Source organism: Drosophila albomicans, chromosome X, assembly GCF_009650485.2.
Source record: "Drosophila albomicans strain 15112-1751.03 chromosome X, ASM965048v2, whole genome shotgun sequence".
Taxonomy (NCBI): domain Eukaryota; kingdom Metazoa; phylum Arthropoda; class Insecta; order Diptera; family Drosophilidae; genus Drosophila; species Drosophila albomicans.
Genome location: NC_047627.2, coordinates 13,692,306 through 13,713,311, shown reverse-complemented (window position 1 = coordinate 13,713,311; position 21,006 = coordinate 13,692,306). Strand labels below are relative to the sequence as shown.

General features: G+C 36.5%; 1 protein-coding gene across 3 annotated transcripts in view; it reads left to right on the top strand.

Annotated features, from left to right (window-relative positions):
- Positions 1-13,001, top strand: part of LOC117577901 (transcription factor Sp9) — a 39,588-nt gene extending 26,587 nt beyond the window's left edge. For 2 of the 3 annotated variants that reach the window (XM_052008368.1, XM_034262891.2), the window contains exons 3-4: positions 10,608-10,981; positions 11,143-13,001. In XM_052008368.1, coding sequence (XP_051864328.1) covers positions 10,608-10,981; positions 11,143-12,790 — 2,022 coding nt within the window. In that variant the 3' untranslated portion in view covers positions 12,791-13,001. The remainder of the gene's footprint in view (positions 1-10,607; positions 10,982-11,142) is intronic. The other variant, XM_034262892.2, reaches the window with a different exon arrangement.
- The last annotated feature ends 8,005 nt before the right edge of the window (positions 13,002-21,006 follow it).

Below are 21,006 nucleotides of genomic sequence, written 5' to 3'. Positions count from 1 at the left end.
GTAAAGTACTTATCAGAAAACATTTAGTAATAAGTTCCCCGTGTATCAGACACTTGTAAGTCATAAACTATTCATGATAAAGCTAGATGTCAATCTATGTTAATGACACTTCTAATTAAATGGCTACAAGTATTTGCAGACAACAACAAGATGTTTTTAATACATCAAGTATGCTTATTTTATAGTATGCACATGTTGAAAAAGTCAGGAAATATCGCGTTAAATACATTGAAGTACATCAGGTAATACCAATTTAGCGCGTGTTTAATGGGTATAAAATCGGATCATTTGCAATGAAATATGAAAAATGCAATGGATTTGTATCTTTTCGTTGCCTTTGCCATATCTCGAAGATTGCTGCACTTGATACATAATTGATAACCATTATAATCAACCCCAATTAATTGCAGACAGTACTCCAAACACTCTTTTAGTCTCCCATCCAAGCCAAGTGGCAAGAGTGGAGTTAGAGTTCAAATTAATTGCAATATGAGACAAATTAAATGTGACCCCATTGAGGGTTGATCGAAGTTGAGAAAGCGGGGGGAGAGAGAGGGGGAGAGAGAGCGCTAGAAGGCGCTATGCTTTTGCCATTCTGGGGGGGGGAAGAGAGAAAAACTGTCATGTGGTCTTAATGAGCGGTCAGTTAATCATGACATTTTAGACCAAGTGGGCGTGTGGGGTTGAAAGCTCCCTTCTTTCTAGTACTCATGTGTCCTGCACTCGAACAAGTGGAAGAAGGAAGAAGGAAGAAGTAACGAGTAACGATACTCTTCTTTCTATCTACTCCACATGGCAGTGATGAACTGCGCGTTCAAATGGAATCCCATCAAAGGCGACCAACTAATGAACAGTAAAGTGAGCCAACTACTCGAGTCTGTTGCTGTTGATGCTGTCGAGGCATAAACATAAAATTAAAGCATTTCGTAAATTAAAAACGTATATTACACTTGTTATACCCTGTAAACATTGAGCAGACTGCGTGTATAGAGTCGTTTCGCTTCAAGTTCAATAGAAATATTTATTCAAAATGTGGAAATGAAAATTAAATAAAATGTTGCCAGATGTTTATAAGCCTTAAAGTTAACTATTGATATTTGTTGTATTTTTAAAATAAATAGTAATCTATTATGAAGTTGAACTAGTTTTTGTTACATGTATATTTATAATATAACATAATATTAAAGTAATATAAATGTTTACCTACAAAGACTGAAATCACATTTTTTAATTTAAAATTAAACAAAGTAATAAACGTTAAGGGCGTTAATTGTGTAATCGCTGTAAATTCTAAAACAAAAATATAGATATTTTAAATTTAAAAGTAAATAAAGTAATAAACATTGAAAAAATGTTTGAGTTCAATATATTTTATATCATTTTCGATATTTCCTTTCAATTAAAGTAAATTTTTTTAAGTCAGTTTTCATATCTAGAGCTTTTAGAGCTTCATCAGTCATTCGGACTGCTTTACAGGGTATTTCATAATCGATCAGGCTTGAGTAGAGCGTTCTTATTCGGCTCGGTTTGGTTTTGATCGGGATCGGCTTTGGAGAGTCGACTTTGGGCTGTTGCCGCACATTTAAGACACCTTAATGCACTTCATCAATTTGGGTTATGGCTACAAAACGGTGGCCACGCATATGTCTGTCTGTGTGTGTGTGCATGTGTGTGTGTGTGTGTGTGTGTGTGTGTTGCATACTATATATTGGGGGCCCAAGCCGGAGCCGTAATTATCTCTGGCGCAGACTTGACTTCAGAGACTCGAGACTTGAGACTTGAGTCGATTCCGCTTTTTAAGATTTCGCAAAAATAATAAATAATAAAAAAAAGCAACAACAGCAACGCCAGCAACAATAAACAGGCTCGCTTTTGCCTCGCAGATAAAACAGAGAAAAAAAAAAAACACAAACTACAAAAAAAAAAAAAAAAACAGAAATAAAATTATGATGAAACTCCATTAATTTTTGTTGCTGTTGTTATTGTTATTTTTTCGAGGCCCGTTTGCAGCGGCTGCGTCATTGTTAATGAGTTTTCGTGTATGGCTTACTTATAAGAGAGCATCCAGGCAATCGAGAACAAGCCAACAACGAACAGGACCAGTTTCAAGGAACTCTGGACCACGCTGAGACAAAGACAGAGCAGACAACAAAACCCTTTCGCACGGATGCTGGCTTCAGTTTTCAAACTTTAACTTTGTCTGAGGCGCAGCACATTATAGTATATAGTATAGAAGTCGCTGATTTAGCCAACTTCTGTGTGCGATTCGTTTTTTTTTTTTATGTTATTAAACTTCTTAGATACCAGTTGAACCGTGCTCCACATTGACCCTTCGCTAGCAGTTCGCTTGTTTCCTTTGCCATTCCCATTTCCATTCCCTTTGCCATCGCCTTTGCCTTTGCTTTTGGCTTTTGCCTTTGCACCAACGTCAGCAGAGTTAGTCAGCAGTTCCCACGCTGTTGAGCAGCCAGCAAGCAGCCAAAATCAAAGCCATTAGTTTACACTTTACATGCTAATGGCAATGACTCGGCCTAAGCCTCAGTCTCTGCCTCAGCCTCAGCCTTCCCAGTCAACACACACAGAGAGAGAGAGAGAGTCCTTCAAAAATTGCCTTGGGCTAGAGGATGGCAATGTTTTGGCTTCTGGTTAGCTGGCAGGCCTCCGTCGCCATCTCCCCTCTCTCACACTGCCTCTCTCTGCCTGCCTGACTGCTGAAATAAAAATGAACTTTTTAATTGCCTATGAAACTCTCGGCTTGGCTTGACTCGACTTGGCTCCACAGCACCACAATTTCTACACCACACCATTTAGTTTCTGTATTATTTTTTTTTTTGGTTTTTTGGCTCATCTGTGTGGCGGGTCGCGTATTTGGGTAGCCAACCAGCAGACCCTGTTTTGGTTGTGGCTGGTTGTGAATCCGGAGCTCGGAGCTGGGAGCTCTGCAAGTTTTGCCATTGCCAATTGCCAATTGCAGTTGCCTCCAGTTTAACTTTTTACTGCCTCTTCTTCGCTTTTATATGTGTACATTGGCGCCGTTACGATCTGCAGCCTGACTGCAGTTAACTTTTTTTTACTTTTTTATGTTGCCACCAAACTAACCAACAAAATTTTGTGCGCTAGTTGAGAGTTGAGAAGAGTTTTTGCTTTGCTTTGATTGCCTTTGAGTGTTTGTTACACTGTGCCACAAAGTTTGGCGATTTTACTACCCCAACTTTTACACACATGGATACAAGATACAAGATACATGTTCTAGATACGCGTTGAAGAATCATTTCAACTAATGTGTGCTCTTCCGAGTAAACCATTTCGATTGATTCAATTGAAAACGCTTAATTCAAAACAGAAAAGTGCCATAAAAATAAATGATTGCCGTAAATCATTTATTTTCAGACTAGTTTTGCGAGTTGCAACCGAAACATTTATCCCATCCATACACACACACATGTGTGCAACAATTGCGTTTGTTAATTCTCAATTAGTTTTTCCAATTTCCTAGACATGTTTTGCCACTCTGCAATCTTTTGCAACAACACAGAGAATTGTGTCAACATGATTTAACCTTTTGAGTCCATTCTACAAGCAACTTCAAGTGCAGCCGTCGGTGAACTTAGCTATCAAATATCTTTCAGATTTGTATATTCGATTTTTATAGCATAGAAGAGTATTTTAACGTTGTATGTAACAAGCAGAAGGATGTAAATATATCCCATAAATTATACATTTATATTCTCGATCAATGACAAAAATCTTAGCGATATAACCATTCGGTTAGCTGCTTGGGTTGGCAATCTGACATATTTTGTTCTAATTGGTAAATTTTGTATGTAATAGTATTTTTGTACTATATTGATTCAGTATATTTTTCTTGGATGTAATGCCTTTCTTGTATATTTGTGATGTGATAATATACCAATTATAGACTTCGATATTTCTTAGTACATTCATTCGGTATATATTTTCTGAATAATACCTGTTGTATATTTTGAAGGTAATAGTATATCGATATACCAAACCTGGATTTTGACATTTTCAGTATTTTTAATTGGTATATTTTCTGAATAATACCTGTTGTATATTTTGAAGGTAATAGTATATTGATATACCAAACTTAGATTTTGGTATTTTCAGTATATATAATTGGTATATTTTTAGCATAATGCCTGTTGTATATTTTGAAACTTAGATTTTGGTATTTTTCAGTATATATAATTGGTATATTTTTAGCATAATACCTGTTGTATATTTTGAAGGTAATAGTATGTCGATATACCAAACTTAGATTTTGGTATTTTTCAGTATATATAATTGGTATATTTTTAGCATAATACCTGTTGCATATTTTGAAGGTAATAGTATATCGATATACCAAACCTAGCTTTTGGTATTTTTCACCATATTTAATTGGTATATTTTTAGAATAATACCGCAACAGTTTTGCCTTTATTCAAAATGGCTAGCTTTCGAATGTAGTTTTCTTACTTGTTATTATATGTGTATGTATTATTTTTGATATAATATTTTAAAATATCAGTCAATTTGTAATTCCAAATTATACTCTTTTATCAACTTTTACGATTGACGTAAATAAATTCCATATAAAATAATAATTCATAGTTCATATATTTAAATGTTGTTTAACTTCTTAGCTATCAATTTAAACACAGAGTAGGTTATATTTAAAGAGCTTAAAACATTAATTCAAAAAGCGTGCTCAAACTTTAGAATGTCGCGTAGTTTTTTGTTTCCAATTTTCTTAATTAGTTCTTAAAATTCTAGTGGAAAACTAAAATTTTGGAGTATTTTCAAACATAATTACGAGTGTTTTGTTGTGCGGAATATCAAAGAGGAAAACGTAGGTGGGGGGGGGGGGGGGGGGAATGCATTTGGCTAATGAAAGGCAGTTTATTGTCATTTGGAAGCCAATCAGAGCAAGGCGCGAGTTAAACAAATTCGGTTAGCACAGCAGGTGGCGATGGCGGTGACGTTGGCGGTGGCTGTGGCGGTGGCGGCAGCAAATTACTGTGTCTAGCTGAGGGAGCAACAACAGTAAGAGCAACACAGCAACAGGCAGGTCGGAAGACTGAAAGTCACAGCGGGCGCTATCAACGACGGCGCTGCAGGTTCAGCACCTTTTGTGCGATAGCCGACAACAAGTTGCGCGTATCAATCGGAGGCGGTGTCATAATTTTCACAGCAGGTGTTGGCGCTTAAGAGCTCCGCACTCGGTCGTGTGAGTGGGAGAACAAAAGAAAGACAGCAGACGGACGGACGGACGGACAGACAGCGTGAGAGAGAGAGCGAGAGCGAGAGGGGGCAGACCAACTGCAGAGTAACGAGTGCAACAAAGTGCAGCGAAACGCTGACTGAGGCAGCGACTGCGACTGCGGCAGAGGCAGCGTGTCGGCAATAACCATAAAAACATAAAAAATCTAAATTCGATGTGGCCCGAAGCGTTGCCCTTTGAAGTGGGAGCGAGAACTGGACACAGTTTCAGAACTCTCTTCTGGCTCTCATTGTTTAATGCCAATAACATAAATTTTGGAAAACAATTCATTATTCATGTGTGTTGTTGTTGTCTGTCGTCCTCTTTTCAATTCACCTCGCTTCGCTTCGGTTTTGGGATTAGGCTTCTTTTTTTTCCCCCTCTGTGTGTTCTCTTGTTCTTTTCCGATGTTGCAGTTGCAGTTGGACAGCGACAGCGACGCGCTTCGCTAATTTGGTCAATTCGGATGGCGTTAGGTCGACTCGATGGCGCCTCAGTGGCGCCCCCTGTGGGGCAGAAAAGCTAAGCATAGCTCACGTTATGCGAGATTAGAGGCGTATATTGATATTGAAATAAAAGATATTATTATTATTACTGGCGTTTTGTTATTATTTTGTTTTTCCGCGCGCTCAACGATTAATCAAATCAAACGTACACTTTAATTTTCAAAGACTTGATTGATTGACTGACTAACTGAACGACTGACTGACTGACTGACTGACTAACTAGCCTGCTCTGTAAACATTGCATGCTGGCAAGTGGGTATCATGGTTTCTATCTCTCTCTCTCTCTCTCTTTTTATGTTTTCCATTCCGTGTTGCACCCATTTTATGCAAATTCTTTTGGAAAATAAATTCAAATGCTTGATTTACGATATGATGCAATTCTATGATCACTTTAAATTCATTACGAATTCAACAATTTTATGATCTTTTCGTGGGTTTAACTTCAAGTGGAATTCATTAAATCGCATTAAATCAATCGGGTGTCAGTTGAAAAGTTAATTTATTATTTTAATTAAATGTTTTTGTTTTTTTTTTACTAATTTTTAAAATTCTTATTGCAATATTACTGCTTTCCATTGTTATATATTACAAACTATATGGCTTATGTAAATGTTTATTATGTGGTATCAGGAATAATGTTTAATGCGAGTGGAATTCTAAGTTTTCTTTTATTTCATTCATTTTTCAATTTCAATCATTTTTAAGGTTCAAACATTATTTCTTTTCTATGAAATTTAATAAAAAGTAAGAAGTAAACAAAAACAAATTCAAACATAATTATTTTTCATAATTTTAATTGATATTGAAAACCATACAAATATTATATAGTACAATTTTATTCTTTTACATATATTATCTTATATATTATTTTATATTATTGTGTTACATATGGTATATTTTATATTATTTTATATTATCATAACGTAAATCATGACGAAAATTAGGAATATAAATAACATCAATCATATCTATATTAATTTGAACATTTTTGTAGATGATCAAGTGGTATCTACTGGTCGATCATTCAATGCCAGAGCATCCTTACTGGTTTTCCATAACTTTCATGCTGCACACTTAAGCACACACACACACATACACATACACATTTAAGAGGCGCAGTTGCACGACGTTGAAATTGCTCCAATTATGTATTATGTGGTGCGAGTTGATCTTTGGCTTCGTTTGGCTCGGCTATCGAATTTTCGGTGAAACGGTGGCCTTCATTGCACGAGCTGAAGACGAAGACAGCAGCGATTGAGACTGATCTGAGCCAAAGACAGGCTCATCCCTCTCAGTCTGTGTGTGTGTGTGTGTGTGTGAGGCAATGTCATTACACTGCTAGCGGGGCACAGTGGCACCTGTCTACCATACGAGTATTGCACGCCACAATGCCAGACACTGTCTTTGGGGTTCGAGTCTTGGCTATGGGGCTGAAGCTGGGCGCACAAAACAGTCACAGCAACCAGCTATCCGATTATCCGATTATCCGAATGTCTATCCGCCCAATCAGCAGCGCACACCCAACACACACAGCGTCCCCTGCAATCATGACTGAGCGAATGCGGAAATGCAACTTGGCCGTTAAGTTGAACTGTTTTTGGTTTGGTGGGCAGCAGCAACAACAACAACAACATCAGTAGTAGGGCGACCCCCGAGAAATTATCCGACAAATAGCAGCTTCCGCGACCTCGATATTCGGCTTTCGGCTGATTGCTGGTTGTCAACATTGGCTATACCTCCTTCTTAGCTACTGCTCCTCCTTCTGCTCCTCCTCCTGCCTGCTTTTCGCTCTCCTTTTGAAGACTAGGCACAACGGTAAAGCCAACTAGGCAACAACTGTAAATCGTTGCACAGAAACTATTCACTTAATTCTGCTCGACAGCCAGACAGCCACTTGACTACTGGGCGGTCAACACACACACACACACAAACAAAAAACAAAAGCAAAAAGTGGCCAAGTCGACTTTTACCTCACTCGATTTACGGTTGCAGCTCTTCCTCTTCTTCACGATGTTGCCTGTTTAATGTTTTGTTGCTTTTGTTGACAATCTTTTCTCTTTGCTGTATTTTTTTGGGGTGCGTCAAACGAATGTTGTTGAGCTGTCGCAGCAATATGTTTGATGGGAATTAGCAAAAGGATCAACGACAGCCAGCAAATGGGATTTGGTAATCTTGGCAATTATTGCCCAAAGTTCCGCTTCGACCGTCGTCAATCATGTCATAATAAACAGATGGAAATTGATTAAGTTGAATATCTCAACAAAACAGATGTACAATGAAAAGGACACGAGAAATCTTGAGATTCACAGCACTGAAGATAATTGGTGAATTTGTTTCAACTGCAACTGTTCAGGAAAGGAATTTATCTAGATTCTTTGATTTCGATTCATTTAATACTTTTCTTACGATCTACGATTTACGTGTTATTCTTATGTCAGTCTTGTTTAGTATTTTAAAGTAATTTAACGGACAGTATAAAGCATTATTCCCTAATTACTATATATGTATAGTATATTCAAATACTGTCGAAAAATAAATGCAACCTTCTTTGCATACTTTTGTAAAAGAAAAGTATAACTAACAATGTTTCAGTATATCACTAAAATACTGTCGAAAAATAAAATATGCTTTTGCAACCTTCTTTCCATACTTTTGTAAAAAAAATACATAGTATAAAAGTATAGCTAAAAATGTTTCAGTATATCAGTATATAATATATCCTGAATATTTTTCCTTTGTCTCTAGAGAAAGTTCACTTCATATAAGTTCAAATCTATAGTATAAAAGTATAGCTAAAATGTTTCAGTATATCAGTATATAATATATACTGAATATTTTTCCTTTGTCTCTAGAGAAAGTTAGTTTACTTTATATAAGTTCAAATATATAGTATAAAAGTATAGCTAAAAATGTTTCAGTATATCAGTATATAATATATACTGAATATTTTTCCTTTGTCTCTAGAGAAAGTTCACTTCATACAAGTTCAAATCTATAGTATAAAAGTATAGCTACTGAATATTTTTCCTTTGTCTCTAGAGAAAGTTCACTTCATCGGGTGTCCACTGTATCTACTGTGCTGTCTCACAGTTGCCACGTAGCCGTATTTTTGTGTTTTGCTGCATAAAGAAGACAAGAAAATAGACCGTAAAAATGCGTCGCATTTAACATAAAAAGCGCAATTTGTATTTGATTTACGTAGCGAATTAATTTTGTGGGTCGGCGGCATTTCGAGTAGAAATCTGTTGATGTCGGTGTGGCCAACAGCCAACAGCCAACAGGAAGCGAAATTGAGCATAACGAATTTGTATTTAAATAATTTGAAAATCTGTGCAAAAGGTGCTCTGCTTAATTATGCAAGATAATCGCACTTGAACAAGTCCAAGTGCAGTGAAAGAATTTATAGAAATTCTAGCTAAATGAAATCTGAAATCCATAAAAAAAAGAACACTTTAAAGATAAACTTATAATCGATGTTCATTTGTTGCAAATGATTAAAATTTCCAATCAACTTAATTGTTTCACTTTTTTCTTTGACAAGCTGTCATGTAATTACACTGTTATTATGAACACCTCGAATTAAAATTATAAGATAGATACACAAAACAATTTAGTGTAAAGATTAAGTATAGTAAAATAAAATTGAACATTTTTCTATTGGAAAAAAATTGAAGCAATTAATATGTTGAACGATTTGAATATGTAGTTTTCTTAGATGAAAACTAACTAAATGAATCAAGCATACCATATAATTAATCGAGTTAGTTGCAGAATTTTGTAATTATAAATAATAGGATAATAATCATTTTGGTTGACAATCTAAAATATATTTTGTACTTTGTAGTATAGAATGTTTTAAATGTAAGAGTATATCGATTTAGGAAAAACAGCCTTCGGTATATTTTAGTATTTTTGCACTATATTAATTCAGTATTTTTCAGTCTATTGAATGTGTTGCATCTAAGATTATATCGATTTAAGGGAAAAAATCCTTTAGGTTTATTTTAGTATTTTTTTGGTAAATTTTTGTATTTTTGCACTATATTAATTCAGTTTTTTTCAGTCTATGGAATGTGTTGTATCTAAGAGTATATCGATTTAACGGAAAAAACCCTTAGGTCTATTTTAGTATTTTTTTCGGCATATTAATTTGTATTCGGTATATTTTTGTATTTTTGCACTATATTAATTCAGTATTTTTCAATCTATGGAACGTGTTGTATCTAAGAGTATATCGATTTAAGAGGGGGAAAAAACCTTAGGTTTATGTTAGTATTTTTTTGGTATATTAACTTGGTATTTTGTTCTCTATGAAATGATTCCAATGTAAGAATATATCGATTTAGGAAAAAAAAACTTCGGTATATTTCAGTATTTTTTTGGTATATTAATTTGGTATTTTGTACAATACAGAATGTTTTGAGTATACGATTATGTTGATGTAGAAAAAAAGCCTTTGGTATAAATGTGTAGTATTTTTTTGGTATATTAATTCGGTATATTTCATAAATAAGATACCACATTGTTTTGTATTTATTCAAAATAGGCAGCTGGTATATCACTTGTTAAGTTAACTTTTAGTAACATTTATGGAGCCAACTTTCACTCTACGTCTAAATTCCTGAAATTTAGGATAAAATTGAAATTCCACATTTCAAAAAAGCTTATATTCGCTTTGTTACTTCTCTAGGCGAAACAAGATGATCCATTTGTATTTTGTATGTTCACTTTATTTAGAGTGAACTTTGTATTGAAATCAAGGCACTCCACAGATGTGAATCCTCAGATGACTTCTTCACTTCAACCCGTAACTGATGAATCAATTTGCTTCTTTGCAGGATCATCCCAGTCTGCGCGGCACTCCGCTGGCCATGCTGGCCGCCCAGTGCAACAAGCTGTCGAACAAATCGCCGCCACCGCTCGCGGACGCGGCTGTGGGCAAAGGATTCCATCCGTGGAAGAAGAGTCCCAACTCGCCAGCAGCGGGCAACAGTGGCACATCCGGTGGAGGTGGAGGTGGAGGCGGAGGCAGTGCGGCCAGCGGCAGTGGAAGCAGCAGCGTTGGCCAGCACTCACCATGCGCCATCTCAGCAGCCAGCTCCTCAAGTTCCAGCGGCAGCGGAGGAGGAGACACCGGCCAGGCAGGGACACGCAGCAGCAGCATCTTATCGAGTGCGAGCAGCAACAGCACGATGGTGAACATCACAGCTAGGTAAGCAGCGCGACGGCGTCGCACAGTGGTGCACATTGAGCACATGGCATTGCGATGTGCACCACTGTGCGTTGCCGACAAAAGAAACGAAAGCGTCATGTACGCTCCACCCCCCCCATCCCTCATGCAGTTCGCCCTATACAACTTGCGAGTAATTTCAGTATCTATCCTTACAGTCGACCTCTGGCCTCATCGTGCGCCGCCGTCGGCAGCTCACCGGCAGCCAGCGCCTACGGCAGCGATCTGTACTTTCCCAACACCGCAACCTCCACCGCCAGCATGGTGGCCGACAATCATCACATGCACCAAGGTCTCCTCGGGAAGGTGGAGGGCGCCCCCTTTGGATCGGTGTACTCTCGCCATCCCTACGATTGGCCCTTCAATGCCGTCTCGCACAAAGCAGCCGAGGCAGCCAGCGTTAACTCCGTCAACGGATGGTGGGACATGCACAGCGCTGCGGCTGCCGGCAGCTGGCTGGACATGGGAAGCGCAGCGGTTCAGGCCGCAGGGATGCACTCGACGATGGCGAACTATGCGAATGCCGCTGCTGCTGGCAGCGATTACAGTTCGGCGCTGTCGCATTCGCTCTCGAATACCGCCCACCTGCTGGGTTCCGGTCAGCATCTGCTGCAGGATACCTACAAGAGCATGCTGCCGGGTCAGGGCGTGGGCGTCGGGGTGGGCGTGGGTGGCTTCTCGTTGCCCCACAGCTCGCCATCGGCGGCAGCAGCGAGCGCTGCCTCGCCGCAAACATCGTCGCCATCGACGCCATCGCCGAGGTCGCAGCGTCGCTATGCGGGACGTGCCACATGCGATTGCCCGAACTGCCAGGAGGCGGAGCGTTTGGGTCCGGCTGGGGTGCATTTGCGGAAGAAGAACATCCATTCGTGCCACATTCCGGGCTGTGGCAAGGTGTACGGGAAGACGTCGCATCTGAAGGCGCATCTGCGCTGGCACACCGGCGAGCGTCCCTTTGTGTGCAACTGGCTGTTCTGCGGCAAGCGTTTCACGCGCTCCGACGAGCTGCAGCGGCATCTGCGGACGCACACCGGCGAGAAGCGCTTTGCTTGCCCCGTGTGCAACAAGCGCTTTATGCGCAGCGACCATCTGGCCAAGCACGTGAAGACCCACAACGGCACCGCCCCAAATGGCATCGGTGGCATTAAGAAGGGCTCCTCGGAGTCGTGCAGCGATTCCGAGGATCCCGCCAATCAGTCGGGTGAGTCGAACGGGCTGGGCGGCGCGTCCAGTGGCCAACAGACGGGCGCCGTTGGTGGCGGCGGGGGTGGCTCCGCAACCAGCAGCAGCAATGGAGCCAGTGGCAATGGCAATGGCAGTGGCACAAGCAACGGCCCCGTTGCTGCTAGCTCCAATCGGTCGGTAGCCGGTGGCAGCCATCCCGGCACCCCAACCTCGCTGCACGCGCACAGCGCCTCAAGCACGCCCAGCGGCAGCGGCAGCAGTCTGCTGGGCGGCGGTCTGCACCTGGCCACGCCGCACCAGATGGTCGCCGCGGGCGGCTCGCCGGTGATGTTGCATCAGCAGCAGCAGCAACAGCAGCAGCAACAGCATCAACAGCAGCAACATCAACAACATCAGCAACATCAACAGCAACAGCAGCAGCAACATCAACAGCATCAACAACAACAACAGCAACATCAGCAATTCTCGCAGCAACATTCCCATCCACACACGCATTTACATCACCATCATCATCACCTGGTCACAGGCGCATCGGCCTCCAGTCCAGGGCTGGATCATCGACTCGATCACAGCGCCCTGGTCGATATCAAGCCGCCGATGGTTTGAGGTTCGCTGGGACCCTTTCTGTTCACCAATTGAGCGGAAATGGGTTCCTGGTTGCCACACAAATTGCTTCTTGAGCTGCTTCAACAAAAATAACAAATGAAAATGCAAATGAAAATGAAAATGAAATGAAAAACAACTACACTATATTGAATGTATGTAATTGTAATTGTAATTGTAATTGTACGTGTCGAGTCCTTAGGTTTTAGAGAGAGAGCGAAATGTATCTGGCAGATACTTTACCACATATATATATGTATATATATATATATGTGTACGTGTATATATATATGTATATATATGTGTGTGTTGTTATGTATAATCAGCTATTTATCAGCTACTTAATTAATAACAATCAATTTGCAAATCAATTCGCAAGACGAATACAATTTTTTTTGTCTAGATTTTTTTTTTTTTTTTTTTGTGTCACAATTCAGTTTATAACTTTTGTATATATGTATTTAACATGTCTCTAGATGTCTATACATACGCATATATATATATATATATATATATATATATTTAATAATACGTCTAAACACACACACATACATATAGATATTTATGTCTAAATCGTAAATGATTCTCAAATATGGAACCTATCAAATATTGTTCTTGCTAGCGCAAAAGCAAAAGTAAAATAATTTTGATAATTTTTTTTTACTAGCACATAGATGTAATTTTTTTTTTAATATTGCATAAGTAAAAGAATTATCTATTGGCAAAAAGTAAGAAAAGAAAGAAAAACAGCAACGTTTATTATATATATATACATCAATATTACATACATATATTATATTCTGAATACAAAATAAAATAAAATGCGAAACTAAACAACAACATAAACCGAACAAAAAAACAAATGCGAAATCTGATTTCATTACATGAGAGTCTTATTATTGGTTGACAAACAAACATTAACAAGCAAGCTCAACAAATGCAGAAGAAGAAGAAGAAAACGCAAAATATATTAAATATATATATATATAATTAAATTAATATTTCTAGTCCAAATAAAGGAAGGCAAAACAAATCAATTTTGATGATAACTTAAATAAGGTTACAAAAAAAAAACAAAACAAAAAAAAAACAATTGCTTTGCTTAATACAAAAATCAACAAAGATCGATTCAAAGTTAAATTAATTGGATGTGCTTAAAACTAATATTAAAAAAAAGAAATGTTTAGAAAACTGGGTGCTGGCAGAGGGACAACCAAAGAAAGAAAACCCACAAAAAAGATGAGAGGACTTCTTTCTATACACACAAACTTATTAACTAGACAGATTAGAGAACATCGTAAAATCATAAAAATAAAATAAAAAAAATGGAAACAATTGAATTCTTTGTATTTTATGCAGTCCTCTCTATCTCGCTCTCTTTAAATTTGTCTCTCTCTAGTGTTGCGTACTTAGCGTCATTTTGTAAAATAAATCTAGTTATTTGTTTTATTTTTGCTATCCGTATAATAATAATAATAAAAACAAACAAAAACCATATGATAAATACATTTTTTTCAGTGCTAAATATTTTTGTTGTTTTATTAATTTCCATACGATTAAGTAAATATTTATAGGATTTACTTCGAAACCAGAAAACAAAATAAAAATTAAAACAAAACGACCACAAATCGATTTTAGCTGACACTTTGCATCTTTTAGTAAATATATTATATTTATATATATATATATGTAATTATATTCATATGTTTTATTTTTTTTTAACACAATTTAACAAAATTTCAAAAGTTTTAATTGAAGAAAAAATAAAATTTCAATTTAAAATAAATACAAAAAAAAAACAGAAGTTATTTCGGACACAATTTCATTATATTCTATTTCTATTTCTGTTGTTGTTTTTTTTTTTTATTTTTTTTTTGTGTTTTAGTGCCTGCCTCCCAATAAAAATCAATTTGTCGACGATTGTCGGAAATTGTATCTGTATCTGCATCTTCCCAAATTCACAAATTATGCTGGTAAGTATGGTAAAAATGGGTGGTAAGCGTAAAATATGTTTAGACTCAATCATGACCATCATCGGGGATGCAAGGACACAAGGACGCAAGGACGCAAGGACTTCCGACCGGATCATTGTTGGAAGTGGGGTGATGGGTGGCAAGAGGCAAAACGAGAAGGGGAATTTCCTCCTTATATAGAGGGTGACATTTGGCATTTTTGGAGTGCAGAGTCAGAGTCAGAGACAGCGACAGTTTATTTAACATTTACCGAATACTATATTTGGTATATACTGCGTAGTGGGCGTCATCGTGGGCGGCCCGCCCGACCATCCTTGTCGTTAACGACTTAACCGTAAGCGTAAGCGTACAAAAATGTCATGGGTAGAAGAAAAACGCTTAACGCTCTGAATGCTCAACGCTATTTGCTTTGGTTTCGCCAGTTACGTTATTTACGACAAAACTCATCGCTGGCTTCTGTATATATGTTGACTCTTGTTTTGGGTGATTTAAATTTTATTACCGTAGATTTAGCTGGGGTCGTTGCCAGACAATCGCGGCATGGGGGAGATGTTTTCCAAGGGTCCAAGGGTCCAAAACAAGAAGAAGAAGGGAACGAACAGATTGAAATTGAAGTGAGTACAGATTGGTTTTGATTTTTTCTGCCTTTTTTCCTTTTTGTGTGTGTGTGTGTGTGCGTTAAGAGTAGATTAAGCTGTGCATTTATTTTCGTTTTTCTTATGAGATGGGGGGGGGGAGGATTCAACTTAAAGAGGGAGGTGGCCAACGATGTTCATATGTTTAGCAATCGCAATGTCTCCATGACAATGAATAGCAAATGCTTCACAGCAAATACATAAATTACTATAAGAGACGTGAGTATCCGTTTAACTTACGCTCTTGAGTATTTCTTAGTCCCATCTTATTTTAGTTCACGTGAAATTAACATATATTTGGTATAAGAATATACTATATTTTTTATTTATGTGACGGCAGAAGATTCAAATTTGAGCCTTCAGTTCATATCTGCTTTGATTTTAGATTTTCCCTAACTTCTAAGCGAAATTAAGATATATTTGGTATTAAAATATACTGAATATTTTATTTATGTGACGTCAGAAGATTCAAATTTGAGCCTTCAGTTCATATCTGCAGCATACGTTAATATTACTAACTAAATATAATATATACATATATTATATGTATATAACTATTTGCTTCCCCAACTTCTAAGCGAAATTAACATTTATTTGGTATTAAAATATACTGTATTCTTTATTTATTTGACAGTAGAAGATTCAAATTTGAGCCTTCAGTTCATATTTGCTTTGATTTTAGCTTTTCCCCAACTTCTAAGCGAAATTAGCATATATTTGGTATTAAAATATACTGCATTTTTTATTTATGTGACGTCAGAAGATTCAAATTTGAGCCTTCAGTTCATATCTGCAGCATACGTTAATATTACTAACTAAATATAATATATACATATATTATATATAACTATTTGCTTTCCCCAACTTCTAAGCGAAATTAACATCTATTTGGTATTAAAATATACTGCATTATTTATTTATTTGACAGCAGAAGATTCAAGATTTGAGTCTACAGTTCATATTTCCAACATACATAAATGTTATTATAAATCGTGTACAAAAAAACACAAGAAAAAATAATATTTTTATTTTATTTAAACTTTCCTGAACGTTTTCTCCTTCTTGGTTCAATTTTGAGATTTTTTCCATTCATAAAACAAAAATATAATCTTGAAATTAATCAAAATGTTTTGTAGAATTTTGATCTTGATTTTCTTTGTTCAATTTTGACATCATATAATCTTGATTAAAGATTTTTTCCTCAATTTAACAAGTTTTTTCTTTATGTGAGAAGATATTTTGCTATATTTATATTTATTTTGCAATAAAAAAAAACATCTTGAAAAAATCCACAGATTTTTTTTATACATTTATTTTAATTAATGTTAAAAAATTAAAAAAAAGAATGTACATAAATAGTTTTGGAATACTAATCATATCTAATTAGATGCTTTGAAAACTCCGTAAAAATATAAAAATTTTAAGTACTATAGCATCAGCAAGTTAATTTACTCTGCAAACTGACAAAATGATTCTCACTTGCTGTCATTATCGTCTTTATTTACAACAGGGATACTAAACTCGAATCTGCTTTGAGTGTCGAATATTCGAGGATATTCGAGTAGCTAGCTTGCTGTACACTTCGCTCATAATGTCAAATTTCAAAGAGGCGCCACGAAAGTTGTAAATTAAAATAATGAAAATCAACAAAACGACAACGCAACAGAAACAGAACCAAACAGAACAGAACACAACACGTCTCAGAGCAGCATGCGTTTGGCATTGGATTCCCAAAGCATTCACACTTGACACTAGAGCCCAAAATGTGCTACGACTACGCGCATCTACACTGAAAGAATTTGAAGTTGAGTCATTCATGGCAACAACCAGAAATTTCTATATATCATGAACTAACATTAAATAACTAATCTATTACATTTGATTTCTTGCATATTATAAGTTTTTCATGTAAAATAAATAAATTGCGATAGAATTTTAATCAATATTCGACATTTATTAATAAAGGGGGCATAAATAATTTCTTAAGAAACGTTTATTTTACATTTTGACTACTTCTTTAAATAGTAAAACCAATTGTAGAATATTATCACTGCGAAAATAAAATATGGTTATAGAAAATATACCACTATTTTAGACAGAAACCACGAATTTAAAATATTAAAATACTCGAGAATAAATTTCTTATAAAAATGTAAAGTTTAACCAAATTCAAATAATATTTAAACCAAATCTTGATTTCATCTTTTGTTTAATTCAATAAATAAGCAAACAAATGTTGTTTTACTTTAGAATGACAAAGACCAAAGCAATACATTGCAATACTGGAATATTATTAAAATAAGAACCATCTTGACTTTGGAGCATTGTTTTTTTTTCAGTGTATGAGCACGCAGAGTCACACCACTGTGACAATGGCACAGGACATGGCAGATGATAAATGGGCTCTTCGGCGGCGCTAACAAAATCATTAGCAGTAAATTTTAATTAAACCAGGAAGGATGTATGACATCGCATTCTAGACTGATCAAACAATAGATACCTCTTTAAAATCAAAGATAATTTTCATATACATAAGTGTTTAGTAAGTTCAATTTTGTGTTTTTAAATTTATTTATTTACTATTCAAAATTGGGAACTTAACAACACTGCATTGCATCAATTAGACACATAAACCAAATTATTCGATACAATGGAAAGGATTATTATAATAGAATAATTAAATTATAGCATAAATGAAACCTATTACAAATAAACTTTTTATGTTTATGAGATCTAAACCAAAACCGAGTTTTGTTGGGAAGTTAAAGTAATTAAATTTATAGCACAGCTGGAATTTATAAGAAAGATGTGGAATATATCAGATAAGTATTTAATATAATATTTAATAGCACATTAATAATTAATTAATGGCAAATGAAATTGTAATTATCTTAAATGTTGAATGGAAAAGTTGAAATATTGAGTTCAGCTTTTGAATGAAATCTTTGAACGAAATCTAAAATTGCAGTGGAAAGTTTTGTTTTCAGACTACCCGCTAGTAACATCCGAAGTACAGGGTATATGCTATAGTATATGTAAATATGGAATACACGATAGACACTGCCAATCGAGCGCCCTTTGCCAGAAGTGGAGGAGGGCAAAACGTTGACTTGTCACATACGAGAGAGGACATGGAGCAGGGAAGAGGGGAACTGGGAACTATGGTGCATAATACCAGCTGTTCCAAATTGTCAACACTTTAGCTGAAAGTTGGAGTCGAAGTTGTGGAGAAAAGACAGAGCAACGAGGAAGGGGAGCTGGGGGCAGGGGGCGGCATTGGTCGGCAAGGCACTTGAAAAATTTCTTAATGGTTGCCCCGCCTTTGGCGCTGCGGGTGTTTGTTTCCCCCGTTGTTCACACATTGTTTTCATTAAGCAAAAGCAAAAGCAAAGCAGCGCACAGCACACACACACACACACACAAATTTCATCCTTTGCTTTCGAGTGTCTTAAATCAGTGTGTGTGTTGTGTGGTTGCCGTTATTACTGCTGCTGAGCTGAATGAGTGCGCGTGATTTGTTGTTGTTTGTCTCCTCTTCTTCTACATCTACTTCTCACTGTAGTTGTTCTTGTTGTTGTTGGCATTGCTTGTCACTGAACTGTCCAGCGTGTGTTGTCATGCTTCTCTCTTCGCTCTTGTGCCATCTCTTCTGTTCTGTTCTCTTCTTCTCTTCTGTTCTGTTCTCAGTGTGTTTTCTCGGTTTCCGCATCTGTTTGCAGTTGACACGATTATTTATGTTTATCTCGCGTTAAATATGCGCTATTATCAGCATAATAATCGCAATTAAAAGCAAACTAATTTATGGCAGTGATTTATGTACATTATGTGCCTGCATTCCTCACATTTTCTCACTTCACATACATTCTTCGTTCTTTCTTTCCTCTCTCTCTCTCTCTCTTAGTCTCATAACTTATCCATGCAGCGTATTCAAATATTTTTGATGACAATTCCCTTTGGTTTCTTTTCTTTTCTTTTCTTTTTTTGATGACTCTATAAATGTTTGTTGTACAGTTCTCCGAATGTGTAGTGTATTCCCTTATTTCTATGATTAAACTAGTGACTTCGTTTCTGTTCTCGTTCTCGTTCCCGTTTTCGTTTTCGTTTCCGTTCTCGACGATTTCATTTAGCGTTCGGCAATTTCTCGATTTCTCGATTTCAGCGCATTACGTTAAGTATCCCGCAGTGCGCAATTCAAAAACGACGCAAGGACACCCGCAACGTATTTTAATCTCATTAACTTTTGCCGTTTTTGTTGTCATTTATCGTTTTCATTCGCTTGTTGTGGGATGCGATGACATTTAAGCAAATTGCATTTGGTGTCCTGCGGCTATTGGTTTTCGCTGCTGAGCACTCTCAACTCATTTATGCTTCCAGTATTCCCCCCCATCACTAAGGACACAATAAAGGAAGTTTGCAGGGGATATTGTAAATGCAATCTATACAAAATCAAATAACATACTCTTCAATTGAGATACATTTGTATCAAATCGTCTCATTTATTAATTAGTTTTCTCTTCTTTGCTCAGTAGAATGCAATCGTCTTTTATTCTATGTACACGACTGTTTCTAGCTACTCGAGAAATATCTTTCAAATTTCGTCTCTCTAAAAGAAATGTGCAATATCTTAAAGTTGCATTCATCAATTGAGACACGTCTAAAATCAATTTCTTTTTACAAAAACTGACTCCTAACATCCGGACACACTTTCCAATTGGGAATTTCGACAAACTTTCCAAAGTTATAGGACCAAAAAGAATTTTAGAAAAGGAATAACAAAAAGTGTAATCGATTAATCATAAAAATTATATTTTTTTTGTAAAACAGCATTGTTTTCTTATTTATTCGAAATATATATTCAAATTCTTAAGTGCATTAATCGTACATCATTAATTCTTGACTTTAGGTTGTACATCTTTAATATTTATGTTCTTAAACAATAAAAGAAATTTCCTCACATAAGGATTTTAATAGATTAACCTTAGACGCTTTGGCTCATCTCATTGTAATAATAATTCTTATAGATAATTCCAGTCAAGATATGCATGTTCATATAATCTAATGTTGTAATTATAAAATTTAAACTTTTAATATAATTTTTACCTAAATTCTGTACTTATCAGAAGTAATTTTTGGCTCTATAAAGTATATATTATTGGGATCTGTTTTACCTAAAAGCTTGAAAATCTAAATATGAGTTTGCATTGTCTATTCATTAGTGATATCTAGAAAGCTAGAGTATCTTGTAGTACGTTTTGATGCTTTGATTAGATATACTTCGTATTCAACATGAAATTAGAAATGTAACTTCTTCTCGAAGTCGAAGTTTAATTGAGTTCAAGCTGAATAATTTAAAAACCCAATCAAAGTCAGTCCACTGTCTTCACTCTGCATACGAATGGCAATTGGAAATTGGCAATAAAATAGAAGTATGTTAAAAGCAGGAAAGTGGGAAGAGGTTTTAGTATCAGCAAATGTCATAGAAGGTAGCACATACAAATGCTATGGTAGAAATACTAATTGCTCTATTTGCGGATAGGCAATAGACAACTCCAAGGGTCAGTGGTAACTGTCCACACTCAAGCGAGTCGGGAGTCGAGTTGAGTCGAGTTGG